This window comes from Nerophis ophidion, linkage group LG14, assembly GCF_033978795.1.
Source record: "Nerophis ophidion isolate RoL-2023_Sa linkage group LG14, RoL_Noph_v1.0, whole genome shotgun sequence".
NCBI lineage: Eukaryota > Metazoa > Chordata > Actinopteri > Syngnathiformes > Syngnathidae > Nerophis > Nerophis ophidion.
In genome coordinates, this window is record NC_084624.1 from 55,143,218 (window position 1) to 55,168,946 (window position 25,729).

At 40.0% G+C, this 25,729-nt stretch overlaps 1 protein-coding gene across 3 annotated transcripts in view; it reads right to left on the reverse strand.

The window, feature by feature from the left end:
* LOC133568891 (RNA-binding Raly-like protein) overlaps positions 1 to 25,729 on the reverse strand; it is an 82,930-nt gene that overhangs the window by 4,647 nt on the left and 52,554 nt on the right. For 2 of the 3 annotated variants that reach the window (XM_061921084.1, XM_061921085.1), the window contains 6 exons: positions 19,858 to 19,933; positions 17,132 to 17,179; positions 10,822 to 11,015; positions 9,959 to 10,072; positions 3,859 to 4,004; positions 3,649 to 3,688 (listed from right to left, as the gene is read on the reverse strand). In XM_061921084.1, the coding sequence (XP_061777068.1) occupies positions 3,656 to 3,688; positions 3,859 to 4,004; positions 9,959 to 10,072; positions 10,822 to 11,015; positions 17,132 to 17,179; positions 19,858 to 19,933 (611 nt within the window). In that variant the 3' untranslated portion in view covers positions 3,649 to 3,655. The remainder of the gene's footprint in view (positions 1 to 3,648; positions 3,689 to 3,858; positions 4,005 to 9,958; positions 10,073 to 10,821; positions 11,016 to 17,131; positions 17,180 to 19,857; positions 19,934 to 25,729) is intronic. The other variant, XM_061921086.1, reaches the window with a different exon arrangement.

The window sequence follows — 25,729 nt, forward strand, 5'->3', positions numbered from 1 at the left end:
AAGTAGCAAGAGAAAGTGCATGAATAAAACTTGAATTATTGCTGAGTTTGCTACACTGATTTGCTTCAACACTGAATATGGAACAAGCAACGCTTATATAACTTAATGGTGCAAAATCAACTTTCAAAGAACAAACGAAAAAACATCAATGGTATATTAAACACAATTTAAATAAAACATGTAATGCATCTTTTCTATTTGCAGCCTTCTGAGGTAAATATCAACATCAACATTTTGTTTGGTGGTAGCGTCCCGGAAGAGTTAGTGCTGCAATTTGAAGTGAAGTGAATTATATTTATATAGCACTTTTCTCTAGTGACTCAAAGCGCTTTACATAGTGAAACCAAATATCTAAGTTACATTTAAACCAATGTGGGTTGCACTGGGAGCAGGTGGGTAAAGTGTCTTGCCCAAGGACACAACAACAATGACTAAGATGGCGGAAGCGGGAATTGAACCTGCAACCTTCAAGTTGCTGGCACGGCCACTCTACCAACCGAGCTATACCGCTGGGTTCTGGGTATTTGTTCTGTTGTGTTTATGTTGTCTTACGGTGGGGTTGTTCTCCCGAAATGTGTTTGTCATTCTTGTTTGGGGTGGCTTCACAGTGTGGCGCATATTTGTAACAGTGTTAAAGTTGTTTATACGGCCACCCTCAGTGTGACCTATATGGCTGTTGACCAAGTATGCCTTGCATTCATTTGTGTTGTGTAAAATTCACGTGTATTATGCGGCTTGGCTGGCACGCTGTTTGTATGGAGGAAAAACGGACGTGACTTGACAGGTTGTAGAGTAAGCTAAAGGCAGTGCTTTTGAGGCTCGCCACCAATAATGTTGTCCGGGTGGAAATCAGGAGAATGGTTGACCCGGGGAGATTTTCCGGAGGGGCACTGATTTTCGGGAGTCTCCCAGGAAAATCGTGAGGGTTGGCAAGTATGAGTGAATGCACCGCCGCCTTATAACACCGGCGGGCCAGCTTTAATGTTAATTTGATATTGCCTCAAGGGCCAGAGTTTGATATAATCCATCCATCCATCCATCCATTTTCTACCGCTTATTCCCTTTCGGGGTCACGGGGGGTGCTGGCGCCTATCTCAGCTACAATCGGGCGGAAGGCGGGGTACACCCTGGACAAGTCGCCACCTCATCGCAGGGTTTATATAATCATTTATTTAAAAACATATAGTTCATATCATATTCCATCCATCCATCCATTTTCTACCGCTTATTCCCTTTTGGGGTTGCGGTGGGCGCTGGCGCCTATCTCAGCTACAATCGGGCGGAAGGCGGGGTACACCCTGGACAAGTCGCCACCTCATCGCAGGGTTTATATAATCATTTATTTAAAAACATATAGTTCATATCATATTCCATCCATCCATCCATTTTCTACCGCTTATTCCCTTTTGGGGTTGCGGTGGGCGCTGGCGCCTATCTCAGCTACAATCGGGCGGAAGGCGGGGTACACCCTGGACAAGTCGCCACCTAATCGCAGGGCCAACACAGATAGACAGACAACATTCACACACTAGGGCCAATTTAGTGTTGCCAATCAACCTATCCCCAGGTGCATGTCTTTGGAGGTGGGAGGAAGCCGGAGTACCCGGAGGGAACCCACGCATTCACGGGGAGAACATGCAAACTCCACACAGAAAGATCCCGAGCCTGGATTTGAACCCAGGACTGCAGGACCTTCATATTGTGAGGCAGACGCACTAACCCCTCTGCCACCGTCAAGTCATATCATATTATTTATCATCATTCCCTATTTGGAAAAAAAAACACACAAAAAAAACCCCTATCAAATATCATTACATAAATGAATATTTACTTGGCAATGCTTTGGTATTTCTTTGTTTTCTCATGTTAAAACAACCCGTGCACGTTTGAATTGATGCAAGTTGATCTAATTCATAACACGGCCATTGTTTTAAAAATGTACTTTTGTATGACATACTTGGACAATAAAGGTAGTGGCGTGTTGTTGTGGTTGGTAAGCAAGTTATCTGTATCTACATACACACAATGGTAGACAACCTGTGTATTGTAAACAAACCCCAAAAGCAGTGAAGTTGTCACATTGTGTAAATGGTCAATAAAAAGAGAATACAATGATTTACAAATCCTTTTCAACTTATATTCAATTGAATAGACTGCAAAGATACGGCAAGATGCTTAACAGTCATCCATCCATTTGATACCGCTTATCCCCTTTGGGGTCGCGGGGGGCACTGGTGCCTATCTCAGCTACAATCGGGCAGAAGGTGGGGTACACCCTGGACAAGTCGCCACCTCATCGCAGAATTTTTTAATATTTTTTTGTAAGTATGAGCTCATTTGGAATTGGATGCCTGCAACATGTTTCAAAAAAGCTGGCACGAGTGGCAAAAAAGACTGAGAAAGTTGAGGAATGCTCATCAAACACTTATTTGGAACATCCCACAGGTGAACAGGCTAATTGGGAACAGGTGGGTGGCATGATTGAGTATAAAAGCAGCTTCCATGAAATGCTCAGTCATTCTCAAACAAGGACGGGGCGAGGGTCACCACTTGGTCATCAAATGCCTGAGCAAATTGTCCAACAGTTTAAGAACAATATTTCTCAACCAGCTATTGCAAGGAATTTCGGGATTTCCCCATCTACGGACCGTGATATCATCAAAAGGGTCAGAGAATCTGGAGAAATCACTGCCCGTAAGCAGCATGCCTGTGACCTTGGATCCCTCAGGCGGTACTGCATCAAAAAGCAACATCAGTGTGTAAAGGATATCACCACATGGGCTCAAGAATACTTCATAAAACCATTGTCAGTAACTACACTTGGTCGTTGCATCTGTAAGTGCGAGTTAAAACTCTACTATGCAAAGCGAAAGCTATTTACCAACAACACCCAGAAACGCCGCCGGCTTGGCTGGGCCCGAGCTCATCTTAAGATGGAATGATGCAAAGTGGAAAAGTGTTCTGTGGTCTGACGAGTCCACATTTTAAATTGTTTTTGGAAACTGTGGACGTCAAAGAGGAAAAGAACCATCCGGATTTTTATAGACGCAAAGTTCAAAAGCCAGCATGTGTGATGGTATGGGGGTGTATTAGTGCCCAAGGCATGGGTAACTTACACATCTGTGAAGGCACCATTAATGCTGAAAGGTACATACAGGTTTAGGAGCATCCAAGCAATGTTATCGTGGACGCCCCTGCTTATTTCAGCAAGACAATGCCAAGCCACGTGTTACAACAGCGTGGCTTCGTAGTAAAAGAGTGCGGGTACTAGACTGGCCTGCCTGTAGTCCAGACCTGTTTCCCCATTGAAAATGTGTGGTGCAAAATGAAGCCTAAAATACCACAACGGAGACCCCGGACTGTTGAACAACTTAAGTTGTACATCAAGCAAGAATGGGAAAGAATTCCATCTGAAAAGCTTCAAAAATGTGTCTCCTCAGTTCCCAAACATTAACTGAGTGTTGATACAAGGAAAGGCCATGTACACACTGGTAAAAATGCTTTTTTGCAATGTGTTGCTGCCATTAAATTGTAAGTTAATTAGTGAGAACATGAAATATCTTGTCTTTGCAGTCCATTCAAATGAATATAAGTTCAAAATTATAATTTTTCCCTTTGGAAAATGGACGATGTCTTTTCAATACTGACCTTGCGCTCAGTTGTCAATATCCGATAAGTGGTTCTCTATCTGCAATAAAAAAAAGTGTCAAATAAAATATCAGAAAGGTAAAACACAATAATAAACATACAGTGCTGTTAAATTAAGACCTTAAAAAAAAAAGACAATTATCTTTTGAGTTTTGCCACATATCTTGCATTATTGTTCCCAGTGATTTGACCAGTGGAAACTCCTCCCACCATGTCGCAGGCGCCCTCGTCCTCAAAGAAGTGGTTGCCGCCGCCCGTCGTCGTCTCGGCGATGTCCGCCGCCTCTCCTCCGCAGCGGTGCTGGGCTCTGTCGCCATGGTGACACTCGCACGCCGCCTGGTGCGTCCGCGGCATGTCTGGGTAAGGAAAGCGAGAGCGGCCGGCGTCACTTTGAGAATTGGATCGACATCATCGGGTCATCTTAGACTGAAATATGTGAAGCGGGGCTGTCAAAAAAACGTTTGATTAAATCGCAGTTATTATTTGTAACCATTCTTTGTCAATCAAACACATTTAAATGGATAACATGTGGGGGATAAGAGAGACACAACAACAACAAACACAACACTAACAACAACGATAGAGCAACATCAGCAAATAAGATATGTACAAATGTGATGGTAAAAGTGATAGCAAAGAAGCAGTTAGTGAAATAAATAATAATACAGTAATGACAATGAGCATTATTACACTACAAATGGAGCAATACAAATACCAATGGAAATAGTGCTATTGATCATGAATAATACCAATAACATATTTATATTATTCACATGTGAAAAATGCTGTATAATAGACTGTATTTATGTTATTCACATGTGAATAATTCTGTATAATAGACTGTATTTATCTTATTCACATGTGAATAATGCTGTACAATAGACTGTATGTATATTATTCATATGTGAATAATGTTGTATAATAGACTGTTTATATTATTCACATGTGAATAATGTTGTATAATAGACTGTATTTATATTATTCACATGTGAATAATGTTGTATAATAGACTGTATTTATATTATTCACATGTGAATAATGCTGTATAATAGACTGTATTTATGTTATTCACATGCGAATAATTCTGTATAATAGACCGTATTTGTTATTCACATGTGAATAATGCTGTATAATAGACTGTATGTATATTATTCATATGTGAATAATGCTGTATAATAGACTTCCATCCATCCATTTTCTACCGCTTATTCCCTTCCGGGGTCGCGGGGGGCGCTGGCGCCTATCTCAGCTACAATCGGGCGGAAGGCGGGGTACACCCTGGACAAGTCGCCACCTCATCACAGGGCCAACACAGATAGACAGACAACATTCACACTCACACTCACACATGTATAATATACTTTATTTATATTATTCACATGTGAATAATGTTGTATAATAGACTGTATTTATATTATTCACATGTGAATAATGCTGTATAATAGACTGCATTTATATTATTCACATGTGAATAATGCTGTATAATAGACTGCATTTATATTATTCACATGTGAATAATGCTGTATAATACACTGTATTTATGTTATTCACATGTGAATAATGCTGTATAATAGACTGTATTTATGTTATTCACATGTGAATAATGCTGTATAATAGACTGTATTTATATTATTCACATCACATGTGAATAATGCTGTATAATAGACTGCATTTATATTATTCACATGTGAATAATGCTGTATAATAGACCGTATTTGTTTTTCACATGTGAATAATGCTGTATAATAGACTGTATTTATGTTATCCACATGTGAATAATGCTGTATAATACACTGTATTTATCTTATTCACATGTGAATAATGCTGTATAATACACTGTATTTATCTTATTCACATGTGAATAATGCTGTATAATACACTATTTATCTTATTCACATGTGAATAATGCTGTATAATAGACTGTATTTATGTTATTCACATGTGAATAATGCTGTATAATAGACTGTATTTATATTATTCACATCACATGTGAATAATGCTGTATAATAGACTGCATTTATATTATTCACATGTGAATAATGCTGTATAATAGACCGTATTTGTTTTTCACATGTGAATAATGCTGTATAATAGACTGTATTTATGTTATTTACATGTGAATAATGCTGTATAATAGACTGCATTTATATTATTCACATGTGAATAATGCTGTATAATAGACTGTATTTATGTTATTCACATGCGAATAATGCTGTATAATAGACCGTATTTGTTTTTCACATGTGAATAATGCTGTATAATAGACTGTATTTATGTTATCCACATGTGAATAATGCTGTATAATACACTGTATTTATCTTATTCACATGTGAATAATGCTGTATAATACACTGTATTTATATTATTCACATGTGAATAATGCTGTATAATAGACTGTATTTATGTTATTCACATGTGAATAATGCTGTATAATAGACTGTATTTATATTATTCACATCACATGTGAATAATGCTGTATAATAGACTGCATTTATATTATTCACATGTGAATAATGCTGTATAATAGACTGCATTTATATTATTCACATGTGAATAATGCTGTATAATAGACTGTATTTATGTTATTCACATGCGAATAATGCTGTATAATAGACCGTATTTGTTTTTCACATGTGAATAATGCTGTATAATAGACTGTATTTATGTTATCCACATGTGAATAATGCTGTATAATACACTGTATTTATCTTATTCACATGTGAATAATGCTGTATAATACACTGTATTTATATTATTCACATGTGAATAATGCTGTATAATAGACTGTATTTATGTTATTCACATGTGAATAATGCTGTATAATAGACTGTATTTATATTATTCACATCACATGTGAATAATGCTGTATAATAGACTGCATTTATATTATTCACATGTGAATAATGCTGTATAATAGACCGTATTTGTTTTTCACATGTGAATAATGCTGTATAATAGACTGTATTTATGTTATTCACATGCGAATAATGCTGTATAATAGACCGTATTTGTTTTTCACATGTGAATAATGCTGTATAATAGACTGTATTTATGTTATCCACATGTGAATAATGCTGTATAATACACTGTATTTATCTTATTCACATGTGAATAATGCTGTATAATACACTGTATTTATATTATTCACATGTGAATAATGCTGTATAATAGACTGTATTTATGTTATTCACATGTGAATAATGCTGTATAATAGACTGTATTTATATTATTCACATCACATGTGAATAATGCTGTATAATAGACTGCATTTATATTATTCACATGTGAATAATGCTGTATAATAGACCGTATTTGTTTTTCACATGTGAATAATGCTGTATAATAGACTGTATTTATGTTATTCACATGCGAACAATGCTGTATAATACTGTATTTATATTATTCACATGTGAATAATGCTGTATAATAGACTGTATTTATATTATCCACATGTGAATAATGCTGTATAATAGACTGTATTTATATTATTCACATGTAAAAAATACCTAAGTGTTTATTGTGAGAGAACTGTGGTGCCGAATTTCCCTCGGGGATCAATAAAGTACTTTCTATTCTATTCTATTCTATTCTAAATTACCTCTATTATCATTAAGGGGTGTAACGGTACATGTATTTGTATTGAACCGTTTCGGTACGGGGGTTTTGGTTCGGTTCGGAGGTGTACTGAACGAGTACACATGCTAGCAGCGACCGGGTTAGGACAATATGTAAAAGCCAGAGCTTTGAAGACCCTCCTGCCTCGTTAAGATCTCCTGTTTGGGAACACTTTGGCTGCGCGACACAACAATGGAGGACGGAGGTTTGCCGACATCGTTCAGCAGCTGCTTGTGACAACACTCGCAGGGGAGACACTCTTTCAAGGCTGATGATCTATTTTCGGGGGCGACACCCTTCACTCTACCAGGCAGTGGGTCTCCACAGCTCCGGACTCCAGGGTAAATGAAGAGCCCGGCGATTAGTTGCAAATCGTGGCTTTATTGAGGTCTTGCACACAGCCAATCCAACAAAACACTAGCCAGTCCCTACACTCACTACCAGCCCCCCCCCCCCCCCCCCCCCCCCACACACACACACACACACACACACACACATACGCTACTCTCATAACACATGCTAACCCATTTGAAGCGTCACCACCGCATTCAAGCAGGCTCTCCTCGGCGAGTCACGCAGGGCTAAAGCACTAAGAAATGTTTTTCTAGCAGCAGATTTAAGTCCATATTGCATTAAAATCTAGATTTGACCCACTTCTATGGTGGAACATGCCAAGTTAGCACTTTTTACATGTAGAAGAAAAGTTTTGTTATTTTATTTTACAACTTGAGGCAGTTTAATGTTGATGAATGTGGACCCCGACTTAAACAAGTTAAAAAACTTATTGGGGTGTTTGCATTCAGTGGTCAATAGTACGGAATATGTACTGTACTGTGCAATCTATTCATAAAAGTCTCAATTAAATCAATCAAAAAAAGCACTTCATATGTAGAAAGATTTTGTTAAGAAACCATTCTGAGTCTTATCTTATTTAGTTTTTATTTTCTAAATGTTGACCACATTAAACCTGGCAATGGACCCTGTGTGTATATGTATGTTATGCCATTGTTTACAAATTTGGTAAATAAATAACCCAAAAATGTATATTTTGTTGTTTTCTTACTGTACCGAAAATGAACCGAACCGTGACCTCTAAACCGAGGTACGTACCGAACCAAAGTTTTTGTGTACTGTTACACCCTTAATTATCATCAATACAGTTGTTCAAATCCAAAAATGCATATACGTAATAATAACTAGAGATACAAAAGAAAGCAGATAAATGGAGGGGAAGAAAGAGAAGCTAGCTATATTAATCTTGCAGATTGTTATGGTAACAATAGGTTAAGCTTTGTCAGTGTGCCATGTGTTACCCAGTTTACCCTAGGTCAACAACGTTGATTTGATGAAACGTGATTATGTGCATGAGTGTATGTATGTATATGTACGTGTATATGTACAGTATGTGTCTGTATATTTATACAGTGAATGTATATGTACATGTATGTGTATATGTATGTTTGTACAGTGAATGTCTATGTACATGAATGTTTGTACAGTGGATGTATATGTACATGTATGTGTATATGTATGTTTGTACAGTGACTTTATATGTACATGTATGTTTTTACAGTGAATGTATATGTACATGTATGTGTATATGTATGTTTGTAAAGTGAATGTATATGTACATGTATGTGTATATGTATGTTTGTACAGTGAATGTATATGTACATGTATGTGTATATGTATGTTTGTACAGTGAATGTATATGTACATGTGTATATGTATGTTTGTACAGTGAATGTATGTGTACATGTATGTGTATATGTATGTTTGTACAGTGAATGTATATGTACATGTAAGTGTATATGTATGTTTGTACAGTGAATGTATATGTACATGTATGTGTATATGTATGTTTGTACAGTGAATGTATATGTACATGTAAGTGTATATGTATGTTTGTACAGTGAATGTATGTGTATATATACAGTATATATATGTTTGTACAGTGAATGTATATGTACATGTAAGTGTATATGTATGTTTGTACAGTGAATGTATATGTACATGTATATGTATATTTGTACAGTGAATGTATATGTACATGTAAGTGTATATATATGTTTGTACAGTGAATGTATATGTAAATGTATGTGTATATGTATGTTTGTACAGTGAATGTATATGTACATGTATATGTATATTTGTACAGTGACTGTTTATGTACATGTATGTGTATATGTATGTTTGTAAAGTGAATGTATATGTACATGTGTATATGTATGTTTGTACAGTGAATGTATATGTACAGTATGTGTATATGTATGTTTGTACAGTGAATGTATATGTACATATGTGTATATGTATGTTTGTACAGTGACTGTTTATGTACATGTATGTGTATATGTATGTTTGTACCGTGAATGTATATGTACAAGAATGTGTATATGTATGTTTGTACAGTGAATGTGTATGTACATGTATGTGTATATGTATGTTTGTACCGTGAATGTATATGTACATGTATGTGTATATGTATGTTTGTACAGTGAATGTGTATGTACATGTATGTGTATGTTTGCGGTGGGGGGGGGGGGGGTGTGTGGAGCCTATCTCAGCTGCATTCGGGCGGAAGGCGGTGTACATCGGTAAAAAGCAAAAAAACCCTGGCTTCACGGACACCATTGCACTAGTAGATAGAACGTCCTTTGTCTTTGTCTTATTTTTATTTATTTTGTTTTAATCCTACCAGCGTCACAGCGATGTTGCCTCTCGAACTTGTCCATCCTGCCCAGCAGGGAGTCGATCTTGGTCTTGATCTGCAACAACTCCTTCTTGATGGCGAGGAGCTGCTCCGTCTTCACTGTAAGCGGACATGAACACACACATTACCATGAATCATGCAAGTGGAAGTACAAGAGAAACACATTTGACTAATTCAATTCCATCACGGTGCTCTCTGAGGGAAATATCTGTCCATTTGCAAGGGACTAGAGGTATAAAATGGATGGATGGATAGGAATACAGAATAACACCAGCAACTTCTTCTTTTATGATCCAAAATATATGTGATGGACACTTCATTAGGCACACCTGCATGATCAAATGAGATGGGTCGGAAAGTCCTCCTTTGCATGGATAATACATGTTTGAGTGTTTAAAGGACTATGAAAAATTAGTATGAAATAGTAGAAATGCGTGCATGTGAACTAGCGGGAGTGACAAGGGACAGCAAAGAATCATATCAAAAGAATCATCTTTTGATATGACGTACTTAGTCCATAAGTACACAAACGTGTACTTCATGTTTAGTGACGTGCTAATTCTTATTTTTACTTTTTTTTTTCAAAATTCCATTGTATTTTATACCCTTCTGACACCACCAGATGGCAGTATAAGTGTCCACATAAATGGCCATAAGACCCCAATTCAGTAGTGTACACCATTTTTGAAATAAGGTGAATAAAGTGCTGTCCACGCATGTGGCCACTAAACCTTTAGAGGTTTTAAGGGGGAAATCAAGGCTTCCATAGCCTGAAGTTATGTACTTAAAGGCAGAACTTTTGTTCCACTAATGTGGAGTCACATTGAAGTGGGATAAGAAGAACATACGTTTGGGGGCTGCAAGTGAAGACCCAACATTGACGGCTCGTGAAGAAGAAGAGGAGGAGGAAGAAGAGAAAGAGCAGGCCCGGACGGGTAAAGAGGACTTTGCTCGGCGTGTGGACGGCATGACTAGACGGGAGCGCTTGACGGGGATCGCGGCCCGGGCGGGCGCCACCACGCGACCGTGGTACTCCAAAAGTCTGAGGACACGTGACAAGAAGACAGAAAGAAATATGAATATTGCTCAATCACGTCTAGGGTTGCAAAATTCCGGGAATATTCAAAGTTGGAAACTTTCCATGGGAATTAACGGGAATATATGGGAATTAACGGGAATAAACATTGAATGCAACATGCTAGCTCTTGCAGCATGATTATTAGCTAAAACAACCTGATTTAATGCAAACTCAGTCGAATTTTAACCCTGCACTGTGCATTCCTCCAACACATGCCCAGATAATTGGCAGCATGCTACACACTACAGCAGGTCCATTGAGGCCACACTAGTATTTGAGCCCAAGGACTTTAACCAGTCCGGTAAGTTTTTGTCATGATCCGTGGTCCGGATTTTTGTTAGGATCTGTTACTTTTAGACTCGGCATAGTTCGGTTGGTAGAGCGGCCGTGCCAGCAACTTGAGGGTTGCAGGTTCGATTCCCGCTTCCGCCATCCTAGTCTCTGCCGTTGTGTCCTTGGGCAAGACACTTTACCCACCTGCTCCCAGTGCCACCCACACTGGTTTAAATGTGACTTAGATATTGGGTTTCACTATGTTTCGCGCTTTGAGTCACTAGAGAAAAGCACTATATAAATATAATTCACTTCACTTCACTCCCTTAGTTCCTTATTTTTTCGCACCCTTGTTTGTTACCATGGGTGCTTATTGTTTCCACCTGTCTCTGATTGGTGCTCGGGACGCTCACCTGTTTCCCGAGCACTAATCAGAGGGACTATTTAAGCCTGCCTTTGCCAGTCAGTCGGGCTGGCGTCACTGTTTGCTACAGGCACCTGTTACGTGCGTTTTGCTTTGTCTCTAGTTGTTTGCTGCATGCCTTGTCTGCGCAAGATTTGGTAGTTTCATGCCCCAGTTTCCTGAGTATTCCTTGCCCATAGTTCATTCCTTGCCCATAGATTAAGCATCATTAAAAGGGGAACATTAGAACAATTTCAGAAGGGTTAAAACCAATAAAAATCAGTTCCCAGTGGCTCATTTTATTTTTCGAAGTTTTTTTCAAAATTATACCCATCATGGAATATCCCGAAAAAAGGCTTTAAAGTGCATGATTTTCGCTATCTGTGAAGCCACCGTCCATTTTCCTGTGACGTCACATAGTGATGCCAATACAAACAAACATGGCGGATAGCACAGCAAGATATAGCGACATTAGCTCGGATTCAGACTCGGATTTCAGCGGCTTAAGCCATTCAACAGATTACGCATGTTTTGAAACAGACGGTTGGAGTGTGGAGGCAGATAGCGAAAATGAAATTGAAGAAGAAACTGTGTCACAGTTATTTGGTGTCGAACTCCAATATGCAGAGAAGGAGGCATACATTAAAATAAATAAATGATAAATGGGTTTTACTTGTATAGCGCTTTTCTACCTTCAAGGTACTCAAAGCGCTTTGACACTACTTCCACATTCACACACACATTCACACACTGATGGAGGGAGCTGCCATGCAAGGCGCCAACCAGCACCCATCAGGAGCAAGGGTGAAGTGTCTTGCTCAGGACACAACGGACGTGACGAGGTTGGTACTAGGTGGGAATTGAACCAGGGACGCTCGGGTTGCGCACGGCCACTCTCCCCCACTTCGCCACGCCGTCCCATTGAATGGGAAAACATGATTTAATTAAAACTAAACAAGAACAAACAAAAAGCACGCACGTGGGCGGAATAACAAACTAAGAGAGCTAGCACTGGGAGCTAGAAAAACAAAAAGGAACTTTAGCATGGAAGCTAGAGGATAACAAACAGAACAACTGGAAATAGCTAATGGCTAACAAAAACAGCTTACCGCTACGACGAGCAGGACAAGATGTAGCATGACAGGTATCAGCTGAAATGACACCAGACACGACCGGTAGCAAAGACACAAAAGTGACATGAGGCAACGACAATACAATACAATGATCCAGCACTGACTGGAGGAACAAAGCAGGTAAAGCAGGAGCTGGCTGATTGACATCAGGTGTGACCAGATGCCAATCAGCCGCAGCTGAGTGAAAACAGGACACAGGGAGACAAACAGGAAGCTGAACCAAAATAAGAGCACTAGACAGGAACTGAGGACAGGAAATACTAAACACACAGAGGAGAAACTAAAACACAAACAAACTGTCAGTGGTGTCATGCCTATGGTTCATGTTTTGTTTTGGTCATGCTATGTTTAGTTTTTTGGACATTTTGTTCTGTTTTGCATTTCCTTGTTTGTCTTACCATGCCAACTGATTTAGTTTTCTGTCATGTCTGATCATGAGTTTTGATTGGCCATATTACCCTGAGTATCCCCAATCTTATCTGTTCTCAAAGCTAAGCAGTGTCTGGCCTGGTTAGTACTTGGACGGGAGACCCCCTAGGAATACCAGGTGCTTTTGACCTTTGGACTCTAAGTTCCTTTTTTTTTCACTCCCTGTTTTGTTACCATGACAACCAATCAGTTCACCTGTCTTGTCTCACACTTGTTTTCACTTATCATGTTCATTATTTAAGCCACAGTTACCAGGTAGTCAGTCTGGCAACATCACCTCATTCACGCCCTCTATTATCTGCTTCATGCCTTGCCATGCTGTCCATTTTGTCCACGTAAGTTTTTGTTATTCATGCCACTGCGCAAGTGTTTTTGTTCCATGTTTGTAGTTTATAGCCTTTGTGGTAGTCTTTTGTTTCATAGCCCAGTTTTTTGTACCGCCATTGTGCGCGCTTTTTGTTGGTTCCTGTTTTTAGTTTTAGTGTTAAAATAAAGATGTCTTTACCTTCACGCCGTTTCCACTCCATTCGCTTTGCACCTCGGGAAAACAAACCAAGACCAAGTCCAAGCCTGACAAGAGGCAACTCGTAAGTTTTTGTTATTCATGCCACTGCGCAAGTGTTTTTGTTTCATGTTTGTAGTTTATAGCCTTTGTGCTAGTCTTTTGTTTCATAGCCCAGTTTTTTGTACCGCCATTGGGCGCGCTTTTTGTTGGTTCCTGTTTTTAGTTTTAGTGTTAAAATAAAGATGTCTTTACCTTCACGCCGTTTCCACTCCATTCGCTTTGCACCTCGGGAAAACAAACCAAGACCAAGTCCAAGCCTGACAAGAGGCACCTCGTAAGTTTTTGTTATTCATGCCACTGCTCAAGTGTTTTTGTTTCATGTTTGTAGTTTATAGCCTTCGTGCTAGTCTTTTGTTTCATAGCCCAGTTTTTTGTACCGCCATTGTGCGCGCTTTTTGTTGGTTCCTGTTTTTAGTTTTAGTGTTAAAATAAAGATGTCTTTACCTTCACGCCGTTTCCACTCCATTCTCTTTGCACCTCGGGAAAACAAACCAAGACCAAGTCCAAGGCTGACAAGAGGCAACTCGTAAGTTTTTTTTATTCATGCCATTGCGCAAGTGTTTTTGTTTCATGTTTGTAGTTTATAGCCTTTGTGCTAGTCTTTTGTTTCATAGCCCAGTTTTTGTACCGCCTTTGTATTGGTTCCTGTTTTTAGTTTTAGTGTTAAAATAAAGATGTCTTTACCTTCACGCCGTTTCCACTCCATTCGCTTTGCACCTCGGGAAAACAAACCAAGACCAAGTCCAAGCCTGACAAGAGGCAACTCGTAAGTTTTTGTTATTCATGCCACTGCGCAAGTGTTTTTGTTTCATGTTTGTAGTTTATAGCCTTCGTGCTAGTCTTTTGTTTCATAGCCCAGTTTTTTGTACCGCCATTGTGCGCGCTTTTTATTGGTTCCTGTTTTTAGTTTTAGTGTTAAAATAAAGATGTCTTTACCTTCACGCCGTTTCCACTCCATTCTCTTTGCACCTCGGGAAAACAAACCAAGACCGAGTCCAAGCCTGACAAGAGGCAACTCTGACAAACTGAAGCTATTCGGCGATCGCCTTCTAACCAACGATTGCATCTTTTGACCACTGGAGCAACTTAAATCTGTCGATTGGTAAGTGTTTGTTTGGCATTAAATGTGACTGGAGGGAAAGGCTGGATGTAAATATAGCTACAAATGTACATACAGCTAGCCTAAATCAGTGGTCCCCAACTACCGGTCCGTGGCCTGATTGGTACCGGGCCGCAGAATAATTTTTTATAAAAAAAAAACAAAAAACATTTTTTTATTAAAGCAACATAAAAAACACAATATACACTTACAATTAGTGCACCAACCACAAAAACCTCCCTTTTTCATGACAAAGAAGAAAAAAAAAAATAAATAAAAACACACAAAGAAAAAGGACCACCCCCCGGGCCGCGGGACAAATTGTTAAGCGTTGACCGGTCCGCGGATAAAAAAAAAGGTTGGGGACCACTGGCCTAAATAGCATGTTAGCATCAATTAGCTGGCAGTCAGGCCGTCACCAAATACGTCTGATTAGCACATAGGTCAATAACATCAACAAAACTCACCTTTGTGATTTCGTTGACTTTATCGTTGGAAATGCATTTGTTAGCATCGATTAGCATGCCATGCTAATCGATGCACACTCCACGTAATACAACTTGAATCCGTCCCTGATCGTGTTGTCACACCCTCCGACAACACACCGACGAGGCATGATGTCCCCAAGGTACGGAAAACAGTCGAAAAAACGGAAAATAACAGCTGATTTGACTTGTGCGTGTAATGTGTTTGAGAAAATAATGTTAATAATGTTAATAATGTTTAGACAAAAGTGTATATTATATATACTATTACATATATATATATATATATAGTATTTATATAGGAGTGTGTGTGTGTGTGTGTGTGTGTGTGTGTGTATATGATGGACATATGTGTATTTTGGGTATATGCATTTGTGTATGTATGTGATTATGTGTGTATGTATGTATATATATGTATATGTATGTGTATATATATATATATATATATATATACATATATATATATATGTGTGTGTATGTATATATATGTATATATGTATATATTGAATATATGTAAGTGTGTGGGAATTTAAATGTATTATATATAGATAATATATAGCATCTACGGAGCAACCACTGAATTATATTATATATATTAGTGCGTCTGCCTCACAATACGAAGGTCCTGCAGTCCTGGGTTCAATCCCAGGCTCGGGATCTTTCTGTGTGGAGTTTGCATGTTCTCCCCGTGAATGCGTGGGTTCCCTCCCGGTACTCCGGCTTCCTCCCACCTCCAAAGACATGCACCTGGGGATAGGTTGATTGGCAACACTAAATGGTCCCTAGTGTGTGAATGTGAGTGTGAATGTTGTGTGTCTATCTGTGTTGGCCCTGCGATGAGGTGGCGACTTGTCCAGGGTGTACCCCGCTTTCCGCCCGATTGTAGCTGAGATAGGCGCCAGCACCCCCCGCGACCCCGAAAGGGAATAAGCAGTAGAAAATGGATGGATGGATGGATATTATTGTATTATATATTGTAAATATATATTGTGTATATATATAGGGGTGGGACCTAATAAGTTTACTTCTTCCCACTCCCTTTTGAGCCAATCTTGACATCTACAAAAGATTAGTCACATGTAATGTTTTCAATGTTGGTGTAAAAATAATGTATTTATATATTTCTTTTGTATTTTATGTAATTTTCTTGTTTTGTTTGCATGGCTCAAAATAAACCATTCATTCATTCAAAATGGTGGATTGCTTCCCATTGTGACGTCACGGGTGAAAGGTCATCGCTCCGACAGCGAACAATTGAAAGGCGTTTGAATTGGCAAATTTACCCTTTTTAGAGTTCGGAAATTGGTTAAAAAAAACATATGGTCTTTTTTCTGCAACATCAAGGTATATATTGACGCTTACATAGGTCTGCTGATCATGTTCCCCTTTAAGAAGCCCAAAGTGGAGGAATAAAAAGCTCCTGATATTACTATCATCATAATTAAAAAGTGAAAGTGCCAATGATAGTCACAGAAACACACACTAGGTGTGGTGAAACTATCCTCTGCATTTGACCCATCCCCAAAGGGGAGCAGTGAGCAGCAGCGGTGGCCCCGCCCAGGAATGCTCTTATTGCCTCGCATGTTAATGAAGCTATTGGACATAAAAAGGAACGTTCTCCTCCAAAAACGTGAGGACTCGTTCGAGAATACGAGGACAGAAAATGATGAAAGGACATTTTTTTCCAACATACCTGCTGTAGAAGTCATCTCTGCAGTAGTCGTAGTCAAACTCATAGCCACTGTGACGACAGAAAGGAGAATAGAAATGACGATGGTGCATTTGGACTCCTGCTGCTCGCAACCCGCTTTCACTTTCACATTGATTGACGAGGCATTTCAGGGCGGCAAATGTCTGCTGCTGCTGGGTGAGATAAGCAGCACCACAGCTCCAATTTAGCCAAGAAATGTTGTGGAGACACAGCCAGTGTAGGGAGAGGAATGGGCTTCAAGGGTTAGTCCCCAAAGGTCCTATTCTCCCATGCGCTTAAAGGGGAACATTATCACAATTTAAAAAGGGTTAAAAACAATAAAAATCAGTTCCCAGTAGCTTGTTGTATTTTTGGAAGTTTTTTTCAAAATTTTACTGGTCTCGGAATATCCCTAAATAAAGCTTTAAAGTGCCTTATTTTCGCTGTCTTCGAAACCACTATCCATTTCCCTGTGACGTCACACAGTGCTGCCAATGTAAACAAACAATGGCGAATACCACAGCAAGATATAGCGACATTAGCTCGGATTCAGACTCGGATTTCAGCGGTTTAAGTGATTCAACAGATTACGCATGTATTGAAACGGATGTTTGGAGTATGGAAGTAATGAAGAAAAAACTGAAGCTATTGACGCTATTCATAGCCATAGCATGGCCGAATAGCTGCGTTAGCATCGCCGGTAAAATGTGCGGACCAAACGATCAGGTCTTTCGCATCTTGTGACACTGGAGCAACTTAAATCCGTCGATTGGTAAGTGTTTGTTTCGCATTAAATGTGGGTGGAAGGAAACGTGATATAGTTGCAAATGCATCTGCAGGTTATCCATACATCTCTGTGCCATGTCTGCTTTAGCACCGCCGGTAAATAGCATGTTAGCATCGATTAGCGTAGCATGGATTAGCTGGGAGTCAACATCAACAAAACTCACTTTTGTGATTTCGTTGACTATCGTTGCAAATGCGTCTGCAGGTTATCCATACATCTCTGTGCCATGTCTGCTTTAGCACCGCCGGTAAATAGCATGTTAGCGTCGATTAGCGTAGCATGTTAGCATCGATTAGCTCAGGGGTAGGGAACCTATGGCTCTAGAGCCAGATGTGGCTCTTTTGATGACTGCATCTGGCTCTCGGATAAATCTGAGGTGACATTCCTTAACACGATAAGTAATGAATGATTCCGCTTGTAATCACAGTGTTAAAAATAACGTTCAAAATATAAAACATTCTCATGCTTTTATATGTTCAAGAAGTCGCATTAATGGTAAAAAGGTATTTATTTATTATTGGTTAGTGTGGGGCTTGCTCTCCTGGGGGCTCTTCAGACCACCAAGCACCGACACGAGAGCCTGTTTCAGGGTTACAATATTGTTTTATTTTTAAATAAGTCTCTCAGTTGCTTTCCAGCAATTGTATTTTTGTCTTTCATTCTCGCTCGCGCTCTGGCTCCAGCTCCAACCCTGTCCCTCATCCTGGCTGCTGCTTATAACAGAGCGACATGTGATCAGATAAAAAGGCCCAGGTGGGCCATCTATGCACCTGTCGCTGATTTCGAGGCTGGTCCTGGCAACACCCCCCTTCGCTGCAGGCCCACAGGCCACGCCCCTCCACAGTTAGCTTCCGAATAACAATGTTAGTACAAAGAATAAGAGACCTATTGTACTCTAGAAATGTTGGTCTTACTTAAAAATGCACACGTTCAGTTGTGTATATATTATATGGCTCTTACGGAAATACATTTTAAAATATTTGGCTTCTTGGCTCTTTAGGCCAAAAAGGTTCCCGACTCCTGGATTAGCTGGCAGTCACGCCGCAACCAAATATGTCTGATAAGCACATAAGTCAACATCAACAAAACTCACCTTTGTGATTTCGTTGACTTTATCGTTGCAAATGCATCTGCAGGTTATCCATACATCTCTGTGCCATGTCTGTCATCGCCGGTATAATGTGGAAACACTATGGTACATTCAACGGGGGTCTGGCGGCAGTCACTTTCGCATCTTTGGGCCAGTGGTGCAACTTGAATCCCTCCCTGTTAGTGTTGTTACACCCTCCGATAACACACCCACCAGGCATGATGTCTCCAAGGTTCCAAAAAATAGTCCAAAAAACGGAAAATAACAGAGCTGAGACCCGGTGTTTGTAATGTGATGAAAATGGTGGGTGTGTTACCTCGGCGACGTCACATTCTGACGTCATCGCCTCCAGTGCGATAAACAGAAAGGCCTTTAATTTGCCAAAATTCACCCATTTAGAGTTCGGAAATCGGTTAAAAAAATACATGGTCTTTTTTCTCCACCATCAAGGTATATATTGACGCTTGCATAGGTTTGGTGATAATGTTCCCCTTTAAGTAAAATAAAAAAGCTGGACAAATGCTAGGTTGCCTGCCGAAGAGCATTCGTACACGGCGGAAGTGTCGTACAAACCCCGTTTCCATATGAGTTGGGAAATTGTGTTAGATGTAAATATAAACGGACTCAGTCCGAGGCTGCTGCTGGATTCTGGAGGGACTCGAAAGGATGGTAGAATGGGCCGTTTCTAAACCTGCCAAGTCAAGATCCATGACACCTTCAAGTTTGACCATGCGAGTTTTTAGCCCTAATTAAACTCAGTACATCAATGGCACAGCTGCATTATGTCACCACACACCCTGCTATCCAGTATGAGAAGTTAATAAAACATAAAACCATGGAGAGAAATCCAACCTGTATAGGGACGGCAGCGGCCTCTTGGTGGCCATCTTCGGCCTGAACGGCTTGGGCTCGCCTGCCATGTTGACATCTGGGGAGAAAAACGACATGACTGATCCAGACAACATCACTCCTTGCAAAGATTCAAACACATAGTAGAGTGATTTGGAATGACAAAGTATTCATACGCAACAATTGATTCTCACACTATTATGTTAGATCCACTATGGACTGGACTCTCAATATTACGTTAGATCCACTATGGACTGGACTCTCAGTATTATGTTGGATCCACTATGGACTGGACTCTCACTATTACGTTAGATCCACTATGGACTGGACTCTATTATGTTAGATCCACTATGGACTGGACTCTCACGCTATTATGCTAGATCCACTATAGACTGGATTCTCACTATTATGTTAGATCCACTAAGGACTGGACTCTCACACTATTATGTTAGATCCACTATGGACTGGACTCTCACTATTATGTTAGATCCACTATGGACTGGACTTTCACACTATTATGTTAGATCCACTATGGACTGGACTCTCACACTATTATGTTAGATCCACTATGGACTTGACTCTCACTATTATGTTAGATCCACTATGGACTGGACTTTCACACTATTATGTTAGATCCACTATGGACTGGACTCTCACACTATTATGTTAGATCCACTATGGACTGGACTCTCACTACTATGTTAGATCCACTATGGACTGGACTCTCACACTATTATGTTAGGTCCACTATGGATTGGATTCTCACTATTATGTTAGATCCACTATGGACTGGACTCTCACTATTATGTGAGATCTACTATGGACTTGACGTTCACACTATTATGTTAGATCCACTATGGACTGGACTTTCACTATTATGTTAGATCCACTATGGACTGGACTTTCACACTATTATGTTAGATCCACTAGGGACTGGACTCTCACACTATTATGTTAGATCCACTATGGACTGGACTCTCACACTATTATGTTAGATCCACTATGGACTGGACTCTCACACTAATATGTTAGATCCACTATGGACTGGACTTTCCCACTATTATGTTAGATCCACTATGGACCGGACTCTCACTATTATGTTAGATCCACTATGGACTGGACTCTCACACTAATATGTTAGATCCACTATGGACTGGACTCTCACACTATTATGTTAGATCCACTATGGACTGGACTCTCACACTATTATGTTAGATCCACTATGTACTTGAGTCTCACATTATTATGTTAGATCCACTATGGACTGGACTCTTGCTATTATGTTGGATCCACTATGGACTGGACTTTCCCACTATTATGTTAGATCCACTATGGACTGGACTCCCACAATATTATGTTAGATCCACTCAATGTACATTGCACCAGTCGCCCAGGGGGTGCGGGGGGTCCCCACATCTGCGGTCCCCTCCAGGGTTTCTCATTGTCATCCCATTGGGTTGAGTTTTTCCTTGCCCTGATGTGGAATCTGAGCCGAGGATGTCATTGTGGCTTGTGCAGCCCTTTGAGACACTAGTGATTTAGGGCTATATAAGTAATTGCAAGCCATACTTGGTCAACAGCCATACAGGTCACACTGAGGGTGGCCGTATAAACAACTTTAGCACTGTTACAAATATGCGCCACACTGTGAACCCACACCAAACAAGAATGACAAACACATATCCGGTGAACATCCGCACCGTAACACAACAGAACAAATATCCAGAACCCCTTGCAGCACTAACTCGTCCGGGAAACTTCCAGCAAACTGACCAATAGTTAACGTTTTATTCAAGGATTTTGTCTTGCTACTTCAAGGCTTGAATGTTTGGTTCATTCATTATTGTTATTTTATTTTCAAATTTATTATTAGCCTGTGGAAATTTTTTTATATTTAGCTCAGAAGATTGGAAATAGAAAAAAAAGGCATTACATTTTTATTTACATTTTATTTGATATGCCATTGATATTTTTAAAAATTATTATTATTATTATTTGAAACTCAGCTACAATCGGGCGGAAGGCAGGGTACACCCTGGACAAGCCAGCGCCCCCCGCGACCCCGAAAGGGAATAAGCGGTAGAAAATGGATGGATGGATTATTTGAAACTGTATTTTGCATGTCACTAAAGTTATATAAGCCTTGCTTGTTCAATATTTAATGCAAGACTTGTTTGGGTCCCTATTAAAAGGTTCATTTGTTCAACCTTGGCCCGCGGCTTTGTTCAGTTTAAAATTTTGGCCCACTCTGTATTTGAGTTTGACACCCCTGCTTTAGAGATTTAAAACTTGAATAATAATAAAAATAATAATACTGAATAATGACACATTTTTAATATTTTATTTTTACCAAAACCCTTTGGGGTCCCCGGGATCAAGACTGAATGTATATTTTGTATTGGTTTTTAAAATAAATGGCCCCCGCTTGCTTTGATATTTCAGTCTGCGGCCCTCGGTGGAAAAAGTTTGGACACCCCTGCTTTAAGATGTCAATAAACTCAATCAAAGTAACGTGATGCACGACCATAACAAGCCCGTAAATCCCAATATTCCCAGTGACGCACCTCTTCTACATAACAACCTGATCGGGTGAACTTTTGTGATTTGTCCAATTCACGCCACAAGTCAGCGTAGAGAAGTGTGGTTAAATGGCGTCTTGATACTCACATCTCTGAGAGCGGCGCCCGGCTTGGTACATGTCGAGGACGGAAGATGCTCGGCTGTGGCTGGGCGGACTCTCGGCTTCTCTCCAGCCTCCCAAAAACAGACATCCAGTGTGTTGGCGGCTTCAGACTTCAGACTGTACCATTTGTCAAGGGGGGGGAGGGGGGGGACTTTGGCCTCAAATACCCCCAGTAGGCTCCCAATGCAGGTGTGCCAGCCCGCCGGCTGCAAGGACCACTCGCCCCCCCCCACTTCCCCGCCTCCCGTTTTGTTCTACAGATTAAATTGCCGTGGATTACAAAAGACTGAATTATGGTCCTTCCTGCTTTTAGCTGAAAGGCTGCTGGCTGGAAAAAAATGAGTCCCTCTCGCCTCCTTCCGTCGAAATTTGCAATGCAGCGGGCGAGGTTCACTTGAAGAAAAAACTCTGTTCAATTAAAGTGAGGCCAGTGTACAAGGAATGCATGCGTCTCTTCGCACCTGTCAATCAATCAATCAATCAATCAATCAATCAATCAATCAATGTTTATTCATACAGCCCGGAATCACAAGTGTCTCAAAGGGCTGCACAAGCCACAACGGCATCCTCGGTTCAGATCCCACATCAGGGCAAGGAAATACTCACACCCCTCGTCTAGGGGAGACCAGATGCAATGGATGTCGAGTGGGTCTAGCATAATATTGTGAAAGTCCAGTCCATAGTGATACAACATAATAGTGAGAGTCCAGTCCATAGTGGATCTAACATAATAGTGAGTTTCCAGTCCATAGTGGATCTAACATAATAGTGAGAGTCCATTCCATAGTGGATCTAACATAATAGTGTGAGAGTCCAGTCCATAGTGGATCTAACATAATAGTGAGTTTCCAGTCCATAGTGGATCTAACATAATAGTGACTTTCCAGTCCATAGTGGATCTAACATAATAGTGAGAGTCCATTCCATAGTGGATCTAACATAATAGTGTGAGATTCCAGTCCATAGTGGATCTAACATAATAGTGTGAGAGTCCAATCCATAGTGGATCTAACATAATAGTGTTAGAGTCCAGTCCATAGTGGATCCAACATAATAGTGAGAGTCCAGTCCATAGTGGATCCAACATTATAGTGTGAGAGTCCAGTCCATAGTGGATCTAACATAATAGTGAGAGTCCAGTCCATAGTGGATATGACATAATAGTTAGAGTCCAGTCCATAGTGGATCTAACAAATTAGTGTGAGAGTCCAGTCCATACTGGATCTAACATAATACTGAGATTCCAGTCCACAGTGGATCTAATTTAATACTGTGAGAGTCCAGTCCATAGTGGATCTAACATAATAGTGTGAGAGTCCAGTCCATAGTGAATCCAACAAAAATAGTGTGAGAGTCCAGGCCATAGTGGATCTAACATAATAGTGTGAGAGTCCAATCCATAGTGGATCTAACATAATAGTGAGAGTCCAGTCCATAGTGGATCTAACATAATAGTGTGAGAGTCCAATCCATAGTGGATCTAACATAATAGTGTGAGAGTCCAGTCCATAGTGGATCTAACATAATAGTGTGAGAGTCCAATCCATAGTGGATCTAACATAATAGTGAGAGTCCAGTCCATAGGGGATCTAACATAATAGTGAGAGTCCAGTCCATAGTGAATCCAACAAAAATAGTGTGAGAGTCCAATCCATAGTGAATCCAACAAAAATAGTGTGAGAGTCCAATCCATAGTGGATCCAACATAATAGTGAGAGTCCAGTCCATAGTGGATCTAACATAATAGTGTGAGAGTCCAGTCCATAGTGGATCTAACATAATAGTGTGAGAGTCCAGTCCATAGTGAATCCAACAAAAATAGTGTGAGAGTCCAGGCCATAGTGGATCTAACATAATAGTGTGAGAGTCCAATCCATAGTGGATCTAAAATAATAGTGAGAGTCCAGTCCATAGTGGATCTAACATAATAGTGTGAGAGTCCAATCCATAGTGGATCTAACATAATAGTGTGAGAGTCCAGTCCATTGTGGATCTAACATAATAGTGTGAGAGTCCAATCCATAGTGGATCTAACATAATAGTGAGAGTCCAGTCCATAGGGGATCCAACATAATAGTGAGAGTCCAGTCCATTGTGGATCTAACATAATAGTGTTAGAGTCCAGTCCATAGTGAATCCAACAAAAATAGTGTGAGAGTCCAATCCATAGTGGATCTAACATAATAGTGAGAGTCCAGTCCATAGTGGATCTAACATAATAGTGAGAGTCCAGTCCATAGTGGATCTAACATAATAGTGTGAGAGTCCAGTCCATAGTGGATCTAACATACTAGTGTGAGAGTCCAGTCCATAGTGAATCTAACAAAAATAGTGTGAGATTCCAGTCCATAGTGGATCTAACATAATAGTGAGTCCAGTCCATAGTGGATCTAACATAATAGTGACAGTATAGTCCATAGTGGATCTAACATGATAGTGAGTCCAGTCCATAGTGGATTTAACATAATAGTGACTGTATAGTCCATAGTGGATGTAACATGATAGTGAGAGTCCAGTCCACACTGGATCTAATATAATACTGTGAGAGTCCAGTCCATAGTGGATCTAACATAATAGTGTGAGAGTCCAGTCCATAGTGGATCTAACATAATAGTGAGAGTTCAGTCCATAGTGGATCTAACATAATAGTGAGAGTCCAGTCCATAGTGGATCCAACATAATAGTGAGAGTCCAGTCCATAGTGGATCTAACATAATAGTGAGAGTTCAGTCCATAGTGGATCTAACATAATAGTGACAGTATAGTCCATAGTGGATCTAACATGATAGTGAGTCCAGTCCATATCGGATCTAACATAATAGTGAGAGTCCAGTCCATAGTGGATCTAACATAATAGTGAGAGTCCAGTCCATAGTGGATCTAACATAATAGTGAGAGTCCAGTCCATAGTGGATCTAACATAATAGTGAGAGTTCAGTCCATAGTGGATCTAACATAATAGTGAGAGTCCAGTCCATAGTGGATCTAACATAATAGTGAGAGTCCAGTCCATAGTGGATCTATCATAATAGTGAGAGTCCAGTCCATAGTGTATCTAACATAATAGTGAGAGTTCAGTCCATAGTGGATCTAACATAATAGTGTGAGTCCAGTCCATAGTGGATCTAACATAATAGTGAGAGTCCAGTCCATAGTGGATCTAACATTGTAGTGTGAGAGTCCAGTCCATAG